A 16,912-nucleotide genomic window follows, 5' to 3' on the forward strand; every position below is an offset into this window, starting at 1 on the left:
GATGCATTTAGAGAATACAAAGTAAGAAAACAGATAATGTTAGTATTTTTATGATAAAGGATTTATTATTGGTTTTTGTTTGTTTGATAAATGTTTATTTAGGTCTTACTATATATAAGGTATTACAGCTACACAAAGGTGCATTAGATGCTAATCCTTTATTCAAGAAAACTGAATAGGAAGAAGACACACCCAAAAGAACTATAATGGATAGAGCTCCATCTCTTTCAGAAGAGGAAGAGAGGGAACTTTTGACTGGGAGAATTAGAGGAGGCTTCCTAGAGGGTGATATTTGAGCTGGATTTTAAAGAATGAATGCTATTTGAACCGACAAAGAGAAAGTAAAGAAGGACTTTCCAAATGAGAGGGAATATTATATCAAAATGCAGAAGCAAGCAGGCAACGTCCTGTACCCGAAACACCATGTAACTCAGCTTGTCAAGGTGAAGGATGTGTAAAGATGGATAGAGGGGGAAGTTCTCATATTGCATAATCTGTTACAGTTAAAATTTAGCTATTTATTGTTTTATTCTGGTTTGTGCTACTTTGAAATAATTACATCATTTAATCAGCACACCAAATATCTTACTATTCTCTGTTTTCAGAATTACTACACATATATCCTGATTTACCACATTTTTCTTCTTAATTCTTTAAAATACAAGGGTTAAAATTACATATTTTTCCTTATATTACCATTCATCTATAAGGAGTTCCATGCCAAAATTCAGTATTTTAAATGCTACATCTGTTGAAAGAAAAAAAGTGCAGATAGATCTGGATTAACAGCAGTTCATGGTTTAAAAAATATATATTGTAGTCTATAGTATCCAAACATTTACATGAGGAAACAGTTGAAAGAAATAAGAATTTACCCTTTGAAAAAAAAAAGTACTTGGAAGAACATGATAACCATCTTCACGTATTTGAAAGATTGTGATGGGGAAAAGAATTAATCAAATGATATTTAGCTTTAAAGCGGTGCTTCTCCAGCTATAGTGTGCATCTTGTTCAAATGCACGTCCTGAATTAGCAAGGTCTGGAGTGGAGATTCTGCATTTCTAACAGGTTTCTAGGTGATGCTGTTGCTGCCGGCCTAGGGACCTCATTTTGAATAGCAAGACTAGCGTGTAGAACTAGGAATAAGTGAACAATTAGAGGAAGCCCCCATCAGCTCAGATAAAAAAGAGCTACATGTCATTTCAAGCTGTCTGGTATAAAAATGTTCTGCCTTTTGAGAAAGTGAGTTTACCTTAAGCATCAATATTTGAAGAGACTAGGCTAAATAACTATCAGTGGTATTAAAGAGGGAATTATTTACATGAGATATATTGGATTAGATGACTTCTTAGGTCTCTTCTAGTTGTAAAATTCAATAAATCTATAATTTTTGAACAAGAATATGTGAAGAAACTATTTTTTATACATTTTCACATCTTCTCACAGGAAATTTTATTAATGTGTAAGTTGTTTTTATATGTGAAGATACTGTCAAGAGAGGTTGAGTTAGTCTTAGTATTTTTATAAAATGAAAGAATTCAGTTATATATGCAATAGTTTATATAATGACAGCTCATGAGAATGAGCACATTATTGCTAAGGTTGGTTGGATGATTTTTACCACAAAATATTAGTTTGGTAGACCTTCAGTTATGGACAGTTTTTTTAATGTAATAAAGCTAAATATTTTGTATTCAGATACACGTAAACTCTTAACTTATTAAATTAGGTCTCAAAGACCTTATGCAAAATTCAGTTTTCTGGGCTTAGTAGTGAAATAATTTTAGGCAATTACTTAACTGACTTTTTTTAAACGTATGCATTTATTTTTTATATATTTATTTTATTTATTTTCTTTTGGCTTTGTTGCTGCGTGCGGGCTTTCTCTAGCTGCGGTGAGCAGAGGCTACTCTTCGTTGCGGTGCACAGGCTTCTCATTGCGGTGGCTTGTCTTGTTGTGGAGCACGGGCTCTAGGTGCCCCAACTTCAGTAGTTGTGGCTTGCAGGTCTAGAGCGCAGGCTCAGTAGTTGTGGTGCATGGGCTTAGTTGCTCCGTGGCATGTGGGATCTTCCCGGACCAGGTCTCGAACCCGTGTCCCCTGCATTGGTAGGCAGATTCTTAACCACTGCGCCACCAGGGAAGCCCTACTTAACTGATTTTAATTAGTGTTTCCAATTAGAAAATGAAGTAATTGGACTAAATGTTCTCTAAAAATCCTCTTTCAGCTCTAAGTTTCTCATATGCTATTCCTTTCATTGTGCTTCTTTATAAATCTTGAAGACATACCATCAGAAACAGCCAGATTCTAACCTTCTTTTAACTCTTAAGACTTTTGGTCTTACATGTTGCTGTCCTAAGCTTACTCCCTCGTCAAAGTAGGCATATCTATTAAAAACTAAATTCCATCCCAAATTTGAGAGTTGTGCTGTATTATTTATCTACAACAGTGGATAGAAATTTGTTCTGATGCTCTTAATAGTTTCATTAATTTTTTTAAGAGCAATTAGCATAGCTCTTACAAATAAATTCATTATTTTTTGAATATTTATTCTGTGCTATGCTAATTTATTCAGATTCTGTACAGCCCTGGAACCTGTCATCTACTTTTTGTTGAAGCAGACTGCTTGGTAAACAGAAAATACTAATAATACAGTGTAGTAAGTCCTATGAAAGGGATCTCTTCAAGGTGGTGTAGTAATGCATATAAGAGTACTGAACCGAGTAGAGTGTAGGGGAGGGGGATTTAGTCAGAGAAGATTCTATGAGGAGATAATAGATGAGCTAAGTCATGAATATGAAGTCTGAGTTAGCCAGCTGAAGGTGGGAAGGATGGGCCAGGATGACAGCAGCAAGCATGAAACAACATGATAGACATGAAGATGTACTATTACTGAAGTGTCAAATAAGAAAGGCAGTAAAAGCTTGAATGTACACAGGTGTTTTATGCCAACGCCAAGACCTTGGCTTTGTTCCCTCTTGTTAGAGGAGGCACAGATGGGTTTTAAGCTGGGTTTGACATAAAACATTTGTTTTTGAAGTATTTTTTGTATTAGAAGGAATAAAACTGAATGTAGGGACATAAGTGGACTAACAGTAACTAGGTGAGAGATAATCAAGATATAAACTAGGCCCACAGCCTCACCTGCACATCCACCCCAGGAGGGTAAACGTGAGCCCTTCAGCTTCACACCCACCAACCCGTCTCCCTCACCGTGACCCTCACTGTCACCAGCCTTGATCCCTGAGTCCCTATCCTCGGGGTTGTATTTAATGTCAAATTTTTGTTATTTTCTTTTTACTGGTAGAGAATACTGAAGAGAAATAGTAACTGATAAAACATTTCTATCTGAAATCCCTCAATTAATATTTTCATGCAGTGACTTTTTGTGCTTAATTTGGTTTTGACAGAAGTAGTATCTAGTATTTTTAGTACTTTTTTTACATAGTTCTTTATTGACCTTTTAATGAATTGTAGGCATTAGTTTTAGCTTTTTTTTAATATAAATTTTGAGATAAAGAGCTCATTTAGCTATTAAATTACTGGTCTTTTAAAATCATGTCTACATACATTAATTTGTATTTTCTTACAATGTTATCTTTGAGTGTGTGATGATATAATATTAACTTAATAATCACATTTAATCGTTTGACATATTTGGAGAGAAGCTAGGGATTATCTATACTGTTAGATTAGTTATTTTTGAAATTATGTCAAAAATACTTACCAATGTATACATTAATACATTGGTAAACGTACAATACAAATACATACCCATGAAAGAAAAAAAGGAAGGTATATTATGAAATAAAAGGTGAAGATTCACTGGATGAAATAGTTTTTTAAGAAAAATTACAGTAAAACTCTTTTTTTTTTATTTATTATTTATTTATTTATTTTTGGCTGTGTTGGGTCATTGCTGAGTGCTGGGTTTCTCTAGCTGGGGCGAGTGGGGGCTACTCTTCGTTGCGGTGCGCGGGCTTCTCGTTGCGGTGGCTCCTCTTTGTTGCAGAGCATGGGCTCTAGGTGCGTGGGCTTCAGTAGTTGTGGCACGAGGGCTCATTAGTTGTGGCTCACGGGCTTAGTTGCTCCGCAGCATGTGGGATCTTCCCGGACTAGGGCTCGAACCAGTGTCCCCTGCATTGGCAGGCGGATTTTTAACCACTGCGCCACCAGGGAAGTCCCAGTAAAACTCTTTTAAAGGAAACTTTTTCAAGAGACTCAAAGGAAGAGTTTAAGCTATAGGGCAAATTTGCTCTGATAAAAACAATGCTGAAGGGTACCATCTCTGGTTTCCTTATATTCAGGCAAGTTAAGTCAACAACTGATCACAATTTTAAAATAGAGATTTCCCAACCACAGTAAGAAGTTACTCTACGTGATAAAGAGAACAGAAAGATAGTCTTTCCATACCTTTCAATTCCAGATTGTTGGATTTTCTCTTAGATGGGTTTCTCTCCTAATTCTGATGTTTTTCTTACCTTCATTATCATGGTCAAATGGAAACAAAAGTATTAAAGATCAAATACAGAAGAGAGATTAGGGGGTTGTATTGAACAAGTGATAACAAGTAAATAAATAATAATTTTTTTTAATTGACTTCTATTTAATCCATAGACCATTTAATAATATAGACTCTTTGGTACTTATACTTTATTTGAAATTACTTGATTTGTTTATAAATTGTACATTGATAATATATAAGAAATCACTGAGCAGAGCCATGGCACACGTAGGCAGTCAAATATTTATCAAATCTAAATAAAGTTCTCTAGTCAGTGATTCTCAAGAAGGGGTAAAGGCTTCCTTTTCTAGGGGGGAGAAAAGGTACCCGAATTTTTGAGAAAGAAATTGTCTTCTCAAACACTACCATCTGCCAAGACATTCTTGTGTTTCCCTTTCCTTGGATGGGAAAAGAGCTTAAGAGTATTAACTTTCTTCTTCCATCAACTGAGTCCTATTGAAACAGAAGAAATGTATTGAACCCCTGAAAAAAGTGTTTTGTAAATCACAGTTGTAGTGCCAGTTTTAAATTTCATTCTTATGCTACAGATTAAACAAAGTAGGGCATGGAATATAACCTTGGAACTGTAGTGAAAAAAAAATTTAGAGAATCCATTGGATTTCATTTGAGTAGAACTCTAGTGAGCTATAAATCATAAAGATTTTTAGGGGAGGAGAATGAAATGGAATAACTACTCTAAAAAAACTTTCCTACAACTAGGTACATTGTCAACATCACTGTGGATCTTGGGCTGTAAACCAAAGGTATAAAAAGAATTTCTGCTATAAACCAAAGGTATAAAAAGAAATACATATATCCCTTTACCCCCTTTTTCTTTCCTAGCAGCAGCATTCCAATAATTAGAGTAATGGTGAACATAAAAATGTTACTAATGAATGAGGAAATCTGAGTATAAACTTATAAGAAATAATGTCACACATTAAGTTGTCATACACTGAAAGTATTAAAAAGACTCTTCCATAAACTTCTTAGCACTTTCCTTTTCATCCTTAAAGGCTGTTCTCTCAGCGTTTCATCCAAACTTTTGACCTGTCAATCCCAAGATCAGTTTATTTCTTGTGCCTTATTCTGCCTAATAGTTGGTTTTCCGATATAAATAGTGGGTGGATAGAAAGTACAATATCTAAACCAAAAGAACGTATGGTGGTCCTGTTCTTCTCTATACTATTAGACCAACTGCAGTATTCTAGAGACTTTGATTAGAGAAAGATACAGAAAAATTGAATGTGGTCAGAAAGAAGTGATCAGCAAGGGGAAAGAATCCAAATGAACCAAAACATAAGAGAAAAGAGTTTAAAGGAGAAAAAGGCACATATTTATACTCAGAAGACAGATTTAAGGTCCAGCTCTACCACTTGCACTGATGACCTTGGGTGGGTCATTTTACCTCTCTGAACTTTATTATCACTTGTAAAATGGAGGTATAATGCCTATCCTCACCTCACATGATTGTTGTGGAAATTGAATAAAGTAGGATATGTGAAAGCCCTGTGTGTGTAATGTACTTTGAAAATGTTAGACATGGTAACCATGTGAGGTGATAGATATGTTAATTAGTTTGATTGTACTTCATATTTCATAATGTATTTATATATCAAGTCAAGTTATATACCTTAAATATATATAATTTTTAATTGTCAATTATATTTCAGTAAAACTGGAAAAAAATGTTGGCTCCATGAATGCAGAAGACCATACAGGCTTTAAGTACTCAGTAAATTTTGTTACATGAAAAAAGAAAAGGAAATGTCAGTGTGTTAGTATTGCTTGTTAGAGGTATAAGGTTAGAGTAAACATAACATTCTTGACATATTTTTAGGGTTATCATGTGAGAGAAGACTTAGACTTACCTGGAAGGGCCCCAGAAAGCCAAACTAAGACTCATGAATAGAAGCTTCAGTGAGAAAAATCCAGCTCAGTGAAGAAATAATTTTCTAGTTGTCTGTGTTATTCAAACTTAGGATGGTTTATTTTAAGAGATGATTATAGTCCCTATTTCTGGAGGTGTTTAGACATATTCTTGGCTGAACATATAAAAGCGATAATATAAGCAGCATGCTATGGATAGTTCTACTAGATCACATTTATGATCTCTTCCATCTCTATTATTTCATGATTATGAATACTCAAGTTTTATCTCAGTTTCCCTGAGTGTTATGTTTTTTTATTATCTATATTATCAAGATTTTATAATCCAGAAACTTGCTCCTCTTTTTTCTATTTTTGGGATCTTCTGGATTACTTTCTTAACACCACTTCTCTATATTCATTTTTTTCTTTGGAAAGATTTTACTAAAAATCCCATTTATCTCCTTATCACCACCCCCTTCATCATCATCCTTTAAGTCTCCACATTTTTGTTTTAACATACATATAGAGCTGTCTCTCAATCCAAGATTACTTTTTAGAAAGAGGAGTATTTTGTAACAAGGAAGTTCAGTTTTCTACCTTCTTAACCTGTTTCTGATAATTGAAAAGTATAACAATATCATATTATTTCATTATTATGAACTTTATGGTAATTCAGAAATGGGATGATCAGAATTCTTTCTCTTGAATTCTCTAGGGAAAATACTTAAGTAAATTAATATAATAAACATGATTGCAAGAAAAATCTTTAACTTGTTTCATAGTAAATACTTTTTAGTTACTTTAGAATCATCTCCTGAAGAAGAAACAAATGAAGTATAAATTAGAAATTGTATTTCTTCATAAAAAGATAATGACTTTTTTAGACTAGTTCAAATTAATATTTCTTTGAAAATAATACTGTCTTTTCACCATTTACTTTGGTTTCCTATACCATTTCTGATTTATGTTTTATGTCGTGTAGTTTATATGTGACATAAATTCACAATCTATTTATGTTCATAAGATCTTAGAAATAACCTAAAATCTTTGTATCTTCTATAGATTTTATATTTGTATTTTGTTACTTGTGTGAAAACACATACGCCATCTTGCTTATTTTCATTTATCAGCAGAACCAACTTGCTTAAAACACTATAGCTAGCTTCAGAGTAACTTTTGCTTTCTGCTATCTTGCTATCTTTTGTAAACTTATTTGTACCCCAGCTAATTTTTTTTTTCCTTTGAAAGCCTTGCAGTGAGAGAATTTCTTTGTCTGGATGATCCACCAGGTCCATTTGATAGCCTAGAAGAAAGCAGGGTAAGTGCTGTATTATATATCACATGAAAAAGAGGAACAAATAGTACCATACAATAACTACATTGTTTCTTGAATGGAACAATAAACAGCAAAGTTATAATTTCAGACCATGGTAGTTTTGCACAGAAAGCTTTTAATGTTTGAGTCAAAGCTTTCTTTCATTGAAATACATGAACGTAATTCAGTGAAAAAATAAAAATTCATACATGTCCTATAGTCTATGAAGCCCTAAAATTAAATTCTACATTTATTCTCTTTATTTATACCGTTTCAGAAAAAAGAAAATTACTTGGAAATTTATTTTACATTTAAAAGTAACATTTGCATGCTGAGTTTTCTTCCATCTAAGTATCAAAGTAAAGAACCTACAGTTAAAATCAAATTTAAAAAACCAATCTTCAGAAGTAGAAGTCATTGTCTTGTTATCAATTCAGCTCAAGCTTAAGGCTACTCAAATTACGCTACTTGACGTGTTAAAGTAGCCTACTTCTTGAAGCAATTGGCTAGATTCAGCTAGGATTAGCTAGGATTTATGCAAGTTTTTCTTCCAAATGTTTAATAGTGTTTAAATGGAACAGATTTAATTGGTAGATTTGTAATGTTTTCAGTTAAACTGAGTCAGTTCTTTGTGTTAGAGGAATGCGATAGCTTTTTTTTTAAACAGCTTTATTGAAGTAAAATTTTCATCCATAAAATTTGCTATTTGATATTTCATTGTAAATGTACAATTTAATAACTTTCAGTAAATTTGTAGAGTTGTGTCTCCATTACCATAATGCAGTTTTAGAAAATTCCATCACCTCAAAAAAAATTCTACAAGCCATTTTGCAGCCATTCCACACTCCCAGCCCCAGACAACTACTGATCTGCTCTCAGTCTCTGCAAATTTGTCTTTTCTGGATATTTCATATAAATAGAATCATACTGTGTGTGTGTATATATATGTGCATATAAGTGTATATGTGTGCCTATATATATATAATCTCATATATACAATATGCATAATATTGTATATGCATAGTATATACAATATGCAATAGTATACAGTATATATAATCTTTGCATCTAGTTTCATTCACTTAACATAATGTTTTTGAGCATCATCCATGTTATAGTCTCTCTCAGTATTTCATTACTTTTATTATTGAATGGTTTTCTGTTGTGCACATATACCACATTTTGTTTATCCAGTCACCAGCTGAGGGATATTTGGATTGTTTCCAATTTTGTGTTATTATGAATAATACTGCTATGAACAATTTCAGAGAAGGCTTTTTGTGGACATATGTTTTCATTTCTCTTGGGTTGATCCCTAAGAATAGAATGTTTGGCTATATGGTAAATTATGTTTAACTTTTTTAAGAGACTTACAAAGAGTTTCCCCAGTGGCTATGCCATTTTACATTCCCACCAGTAGTGTATGAGAGTTCCAGTTTCTCCATGTCCTCACAAACATTTGATATTATCTGTCTGTTGGATTATGGCCATTCTTGTAGGTGTGAAATGGTATTTCATTATAGTTTTAATTTGTATACCCGTAATGATTTTTATGTTAATCGCTTTTTCATGTGCTTTTTTGCCATTTGTATGTTTTCTCTGACGAATTGTCTGTTTGAGCCTTTGGCTTATTTTTTTAGTTGGGTTGTTTGTCTTACTGAGTTGTAAGAATTCGTTATTTTGGATACAGGTCCTTTATCAAATATATGATTTGCAAATATTTTCTCATAGTCTGTATGTGTCTTTTTATCTTCTTAATGGTACCTTTTGAAGTGCTAATGTTTTTAATTATAATGAAGGTCATTTTATCACATCCTTTATGGCTTATGCTTTTGGTATTGTATCATAAGAACTCTTTGCCTAACACAGGGCCACCAGGATTTTCTCCTATTTTTTTTTTCTAGAAGTTTTATAGTTTTAACTCTTACATCCATACTGAGCTAATTTTGTATAAGGTGTGAAGTGAGGATCTTAAGTTTCTATAGATATTAAAATGTGTCGGTACCCTGTGTTGAATTGTATTGGCACCTTTATCAAAAGTCAAATGAACATGAAAGGAAGGGTTTGCTTCTGCACTCTTCTCTTTCACTGATCGCATTACCTAGCCTTATGCCAATACTGCACAGTAGAAATGAGTATAGAGTAGATGAGTATAGCGAGATGTTGATGAGGCAGTGGGGGAGGAGGAGAAGGGGAAAGTGGGAAAGACTGGGTTACCTGGGTCATAGAAAGTAGCGAAATGCAGTGATCTAAGATGTTTGCCTGGTGGCTTTGATGGTGAGGTGGTAGAGCAGATATTCCGTTGGGAGTGCATTTTGACTTACCATTGGTACATACAGTTGAAGGGGACCAATAGGCATATGAATGATATCTGTGTACTCAGGAAAGATCTGGGCTGGAGATGAACAGAAAAAACAATTGGAAGTCGATAGCAAATAGTATAGGTTATAGTTGAAGTGATAACAGTAATTGCCCAAGGATGAGATACAGAGCAAGAGAATATATAATCAAGGACAAAACTCTGATGAATGCCCACATGCAAAGAACAAGTAGAAATCTAAGAAGTAACTGTAAAGTTAGGGGAACCAGGTAGTTTCACAGAGAACAATAAAAGAGGATTCCATTAAATTTTTTTTTTTTTTTTTTTTTTTTACTTTTTAGGTCAGTAGTGACATGCTATGAAGTTGAGAAAAACAGTACTTTGGGTTTGACAGTTAGAAGTCATTGTTAGCATTTGCCTGGGTATAATTAGTAGAGAAAAGAGAGTAAAACTAATGATTTTAGCCATGAATGGGGAGGCTAAATTTGGATGATAAAAACTTTTTTCCTGGAAATCTTTTTTATTTTGAAAAGAACAAGATGAGTTAGTAGCTAGAGAGACTCCTATCAAGGGAGTGGTGGAAATGACTTTTGTTTTTATGTGGAGAGATTTTTAGGGTTTGCTTAATCAACTTCAGTCAAATTGATTAAATAAACCTAAGGGCCAAAAGAGGGAAAGGTTGAAAATTTAAGAGAGAGTGTATTGGATAGGGCAGGCTTCCAAAGGAGATTGGGCTTAACTTGAAGAGGCACATATTCTTGAGGACAAGAACGGAATGCAAATGTAGTTAGGATTCTGGGAGAGTAACTTTTTTTTTCTGGTATAGGAATAAAGATCATCTGCTGGGCTTGGGCTCACCAGTAGTAACATATTGTAGGGGATTTGCCAGGGGTGAAGTTTTAACGTAGTCACAAAGGAGACAGGGAACGATAGATAACTAGGAACAATTAAAAGAATTGATCAGCAACACTGAAAGCCTCATCAAGGTAAGTGACCCAGATTTTTTTCATGACATCATTCTTCATGGCAATATGATTTTGTTTTTTGTTTTAATCTATTTCAGTAGTGTTTAGCTTCCTGGGTATAAAGGATAGAATGTCTTTGAGTGAATATAGTAAAAGGATAAGCAAGGGAAAATAATATTGAAGGCACTATGAAGGAAATCGTTATTATAGGATGTGTCTTCTGAGCTAATACAAATGGAGTCAATAGCCGCAGTTTTCTTTTTTTTATTTTTTTTCTTTAAAGTATAATCATCTAGGACTGGGCAAAAACAGGCTAAGCAGAATAGAAGCTAAAACAGTGGTTATTAGTAACTTTTTTCGCAGTTATACACTAGAGAGATATCACATATTCATTTCAGGCACCCTGGCTTACTACTTAATAATTCTCAAGAAAAGGGACTTATATTTATTTATAAGTTCCCCAGTAGGTACTAAAGTAGCAGAGACCTAAAAAGATGAGGGTGGAGAACAAATCATCTGGGTTGTATACACATTATTTTGGTTACCTATGTTCTTTGACTCTTCAGTTATGCCCTTGAGAAAGGTACTGCGTAAGTAATTAATGTTATTCTCTTTCTGCATATGTTTTTTATTTGCTGTTTGTTTGTTTTTAAGGCTTTCTGTGAAACTTTAGAAGAGACAAACTACCGTTTTCAAAAAGAACTACTTGAAAAACAAAAAGAGTTGGAATCACTGAAGAAACTGCTCTGTGAGAAGCAACTTCTTATAGACACGCTAGAAAACAGAATCAGGTGTGTTGTGATGCTTGCATTTTCAGTCTAATTCAGCTCGATACTCTGGGCTAAATGCCCTTTGTACGTTACAATTTAGGAAATTTATGACTCCAGAAGTCTTAGACTCATGGTGTACATCCTTATAGATTGGGAAAATTGTCTGTTTGATTATTTATTTAGAAGCCTGAAAATTTGAAGGACGGGAAATATCAGGAAAATAAAGCTCTAGCTGTTCACCAAGACAAACATTATTTTAACCTGTTTAAATAGTATCTTTGTTTCTAGGCATTTATGCCAACTTTTCACATATGAAAGTTCTAGTTTGCCTTCTTGTCAGCATATATCGAATTGATGTTAAAATCATTTTAAATTAATCATAAGTACTGATTTCACTGTTGACACCCAGAGTCAACAGTTTATTAGGTATATGACTACACTTAGAACAGCTGAAGGCTACTAAAGCTACATGCATTCAGAACAATAAATATATACCTATTTTCTTCATAGAAAATAACTTGTTGCTGTACTTTACCTTTAGGAACTTATGTTTAGAACCTGAAGAATCACTGCTCGTGTCAGGAACAGAAGGTGAACAGATCCTAAAGGTGGAGTCCTCTGCACTTGAGGTTGATCAAGATGTCTTAGATGAAGAATCTAGGTATATAATGTTTGGTTTATTATAGCCTAATCATCTGAATAATTGGAGAGAAACAGTCATAATACTCTGTAGAGTATGTTTTTATGAACTCAGTGTTATTGTATCATGAATCTGATGAGCAAACAGAGGAAGACTATAGATAGTCTAGGCTGTCCCTAAAAATGAATCTTTGTCATCCAGCCTATAAATTTCATTACTTATTTTGAAGATATGTCTGAATTAACTGGGCTGTGACTCAGTTAATTCATTAATTTTGTAACCTTGACAAATTACTTTAATCTCTCTCAATGTCAGTCTTTTCCATGCAAAAAGTGGGACACTGTAATAGCAACCACCCTGTCTACCTAATAGGAATGATGAAAAGATGGTATATTTGAACACACATAGAATTTTTATTACATATAAATCCAAGGTCACCATTAATACATTAATGATAGTGGTTAAGCTATAATTATGAGAACAAATTTTCTGTTGGTTAAAGGTCATTACAAACTAGATTCTTATTGAAAAGTGGTAGTTCAGAGAACTGAAAGAGTTAAAAATATATCTCCAAAGGTGTTATCTGGCAATGACAACTTTAAAATATTAAATTTCTGATTGAATATTTAAATGTTCTTTTTCATTAAATATTTTTCCATTAAATATTTAAATATTCTTTACATGACTTTAAAAATTTTTAAGGTAATAGTGAAGTGAAGTAGCGTTCATCCAGTCTCTTCATTGTGTTTCTCTTTTTTTTTGCAGAGCTGATAATAAGCAATGCTCAAGTTTTAGTGAACCTGAAAATTCCATATCAGACATAGAAGTGGCAGAAGTGGCATATAATGTGGAAGACGACTAATGCATCTCAAGTGGTTCCTTCCATTTTTACGTTCCTGCAAATTTAGAATAGAGTAGCAGATATTTAAAAAAAAAAAAAAGAGACTGAAGCATTTACAGAAAACAGCAAGATTGCACATGTATAAAGTTTACATAAAGAAAAATTTAAGTTATTGGTATAGGAACTATATTCACTGTTGCTTTACATTGTCTTTTAGCCAAACTTTGTATTTAACACACTAAAAAAAATCTAGAGTTCTGTCATCAAGGCCCACATCCTGAAATACTGTGCATAAATTATTTTGTTGTTTTGCCAATATATTGCTCCACACTAACGTGGGTGTGCACACTTTGTGTGTGTGTGTGTGTGTGTGTTTAAATCACCAGTTACATTAGTTAAGTGGACATAAATTGCATGTTGCTGTCTGTTGGTTATATACTTCCTTGTGTCTCAGACATGATATATTTTCATTAATGGTTTAAATAAATGGTAAAGATGAATTGAGTTTTAAATGTTGACATGTTTATCATCTCTAAATAAAAGTTGCTTATCTGGAATGTTACTATTTAAAAGAAGAAAACTTTCTAGTACCAAAGGAAAACTCTTTGAAAGAGCTGTAATAACATAGCTAAAGTGATAAAATAGCCTTGATTTTAAAAGCAAATTCACTAATATCAAAATACTAAAATAAATGTTGTACCAGTGTATTATATGTTATACTTGTATATTTTCCACATAATCTTTACCTTAAATCTCTACCTATAGAATCAGTGGGTTTGCCTTTGTCAGAACACTACCTCTTTTTGCTAATCAAGGCATACCCTTTTGAAAATATAGATTGTAAGCAAATAGGCAATTATACAAAAAAATAAAAGAGAAAAAGCCATATATCCTGCAAAGTTTCTATGTCAACTCCTGGCATTGCATTTTTATTTCTGTATATGTGAATATGTTGCTATAATGTATTGATGCTGATTTTCTTCTTAATATATTTAGCCAAGTGATGCACTTTATGACAATTAAACTCTTTTGTGCCAAGTTTAATTGGTGAATTTCTTTAGTAAGTGGAGTTAGGAAAAAGAATTATGTAGTGCCTTCACTATTTCACTCTTTACAGAAGTCTTCTAGAGTCTTTGAGTCCGCGTTATGAAAAAAATGTTTATCTCAGCTTTGCATATAGTTGTTGAAAGTGCCTTGTTTCATTTTTATAGTATGAAGTTATTTATTTTACATTTCTATTGTTTTGCATATTGCTGTTAATAAGCACTGTAATAATGTTGGCGTTTTGAAATCCCAGTTGGTATATTGAACTGCATATGCTTTCTAAAAACTGAAGGAAACTTATTGGGGAAAGAATAACAGTCTCCGTTTTTTTCTTTCAGTAGCTAAAAGCTTATCAGTATCTTGATGTACATATTAAGATGTGGTTGTTTAAAATTCTACGGACGTAGATTAATAGATACAATGGCTGTTGTCAACCTTTGATCTAAAAAGGAGACTGCTTTTTACCAAAGTACCAAAATTTTTTAAAGTCTTCATCAAAATGGACAGGTATGCTCTATCTCAATATTTTCCACAAACTGTATTAGAAATGTGTGTGCTGTCTGGGGAGACAGAAAGAGTATAATAAAATGGTCTACTTGTTCATTTCAAAATATTATTCTAGGCTTTAAAAAGGTTTAAAAAAGAACAATCATTTAAATTAATCAATATCATTTTTAGTCTAATAAAACAAGATGATAAATTCCAGATATTGTAGTGCTACATACATGTCTGTTTTAAAGTGAACCCTACACTTTCAAAATCTGGCCTTTCAGAAGATTGTATTTAAAACTTTGAATGGGTGAAGAAAAACTCTTGTTAATTAGAGAAACCACTATTGTTTATATTTAGAATTTACTTTTATAATGCATCTTATTCCCAGTGTTATACTCATTTAATAAATTATTTTTTCAGTACAACAGTAACTGTGTTGTTCAGATCTTGAATACTATTTTTCTCCTCCAGTTTCTATGTTCTTCTTCCTATCCCTTACGATTATTATAAATTTAATTACAGTTAACTGCTGCATTTCACAGATGTGGAATGAGTCTGTGATTTTCTTTTTAAGTTTACACTTTATATTACTGATCATTTTAAGTCTTTGTAAATAGGTGCAGTGCATTTCAAATGTAACCAGTATTGATTAAAAATTTGAACATAACTGAAACAGAATTTTGTGGATAATCTTTTAACTTAACCTTTTGAAAATTAAGTCCACGTATAAAAAGTACAACCATAAAATTCAGCATTTTAGAATGTGTTCTATCTACTATACTTAGATTAGCCATTTAAAGCACATTTATTTAGAAAACCATGGTCCTCAGATAAATCATGTAGTCTACTTCACCTGTCTGTGAGATTAGAAAGGAACAGTGGCCTTAGGTCTAAGAATAATTAGTCTGGTTTTGAAATGGATTTGTATTACTTATAGGAATAGAGGAAGTTTTAGATGTTGTTAAAACAAGTTTGTATTCCCAACTAGAAAGAGAAAGGAATCTAAGTTTTATATTCTAGGAGACTTTCAAAGAGCTACATATTTGATCCACATTTTGATTCTTCATAGAATTAGCTTTACTCCATTGCAATTTGCTTCTATGCTGTTAGCTTCTACTAGCAAAAACAATCATCAAAACTTGTATTTTCAATACATGTGTTTTTAAAGCTGATGCATTCTCTATCACATTGTGTACCATTTATGAGAACTCATGGGAGAAGATTCTCGTAGGTCTCAGTTCCAGTAAAACCTGTGCGTCTCCTAAACAACTGATTTGTTTTTATCTTAAAGACTGTGTTACTGTCATTCTCTTTTTTGTTTTGTTTTCTGGGGAGCTCTAAGCCAAATTGTGGTTCACCTGTAGCTACTGTATAGAACCTTATAAGTTACCGTTTTGTATAGTAAAGATGACTTTATTTTTCCCTCTTATTTTCTCTTAACTCCAATTTTCTTCCCTATTTAAGTTCTTCAATTAGAACAGATGTATTTTTGTTCTGGTAAAGTCTCAGATTTTAATGATGTTTTAGACTACATTAGGTAAGAACTTGTCATAGCCTGTACTAAAACAGTTACTGCATCATGAAGTGATGCCAGTAATTACACAAATTATTTTAAAAGATGCCTTTAGTAAAATCAGTGAACATGAAATGCAAATTTAGAAATGCTGGCTAGTGGTAAGCTATTGGTAGGTTCTCGGCCAGAACACAGTAAACTCAAATTATGGCTTTAACCATTGCCTCAAATTAGAGCAGACCCTACTTGCCACTTTCTTATATTTATCATTGATGGAAAAGTAGAACAGTGTTAATATCTCCACACAAAACAAACAACAATAAAAAAAAATACAGCCAATGTATACTCAATAGATGAAAGGTAGTGTTTTAGATACAGGGAAGACTAGGTACAGACTTCAAATACCCTAGTGTAATGTTAGCAGCCCAGCTAATTGTAATCAAAGAGGCATTAGTGTTAGTCAGATGGTGGCTAAAGTCCTTTGCTACAGTGTGAAATATAAAGCCCACCTTGTGGTGATTAATCTCATGACAGGAAGACTCTTCTAGAATGAGCTGATCTGCCAGTCCAGTCTTCCGGTTCCCTCTATAGCACACACCATTCATTGACAAACCTGACAGATGCTTGCATTCCTCAT

General features: G+C 33.1%; 1 protein-coding gene across 4 annotated transcripts in view; it reads left to right on the plus strand.

Annotated features, from left to right (window-relative positions):
* SNX16 (sorting nexin 16) overlaps nucleotides 1-14,087 on the plus strand; it is a 37,474-nt gene extending 23,387 nt beyond the window's left edge. For 3 of the 4 annotated variants that reach the window (XM_036830969.1, XM_036830971.1, XM_036830970.1), the window contains 4 exons: nucleotides 7,624-7,693; nucleotides 11,630-11,766; nucleotides 12,287-12,406; nucleotides 13,151-13,390. In XM_036830969.1, coding sequence (XP_036686864.1) covers nucleotides 7,624-7,693; nucleotides 11,630-11,766; nucleotides 12,287-12,406; nucleotides 13,151-13,247 — 424 coding nt within the window. In that variant the 3' untranslated portion in view covers nucleotides 13,248-13,390. Of the gene's footprint in view, nucleotides 1-7,623; nucleotides 7,694-11,629; nucleotides 11,767-12,286; nucleotides 12,407-13,150 lie in introns of all 4 variants that reach the window. The other variant, XM_036830968.1, reaches the window with a different exon arrangement.
* Nucleotides 14,088-16,912: the final 2,825 nt, after the last annotated feature.

This window comes from Balaenoptera musculus, chromosome 17, assembly GCF_009873245.2.
Source record: "Balaenoptera musculus isolate JJ_BM4_2016_0621 chromosome 17, mBalMus1.pri.v3, whole genome shotgun sequence".
NCBI classification, from domain to species: domain Eukaryota; kingdom Metazoa; phylum Chordata; class Mammalia; order Artiodactyla; family Balaenopteridae; genus Balaenoptera; species Balaenoptera musculus.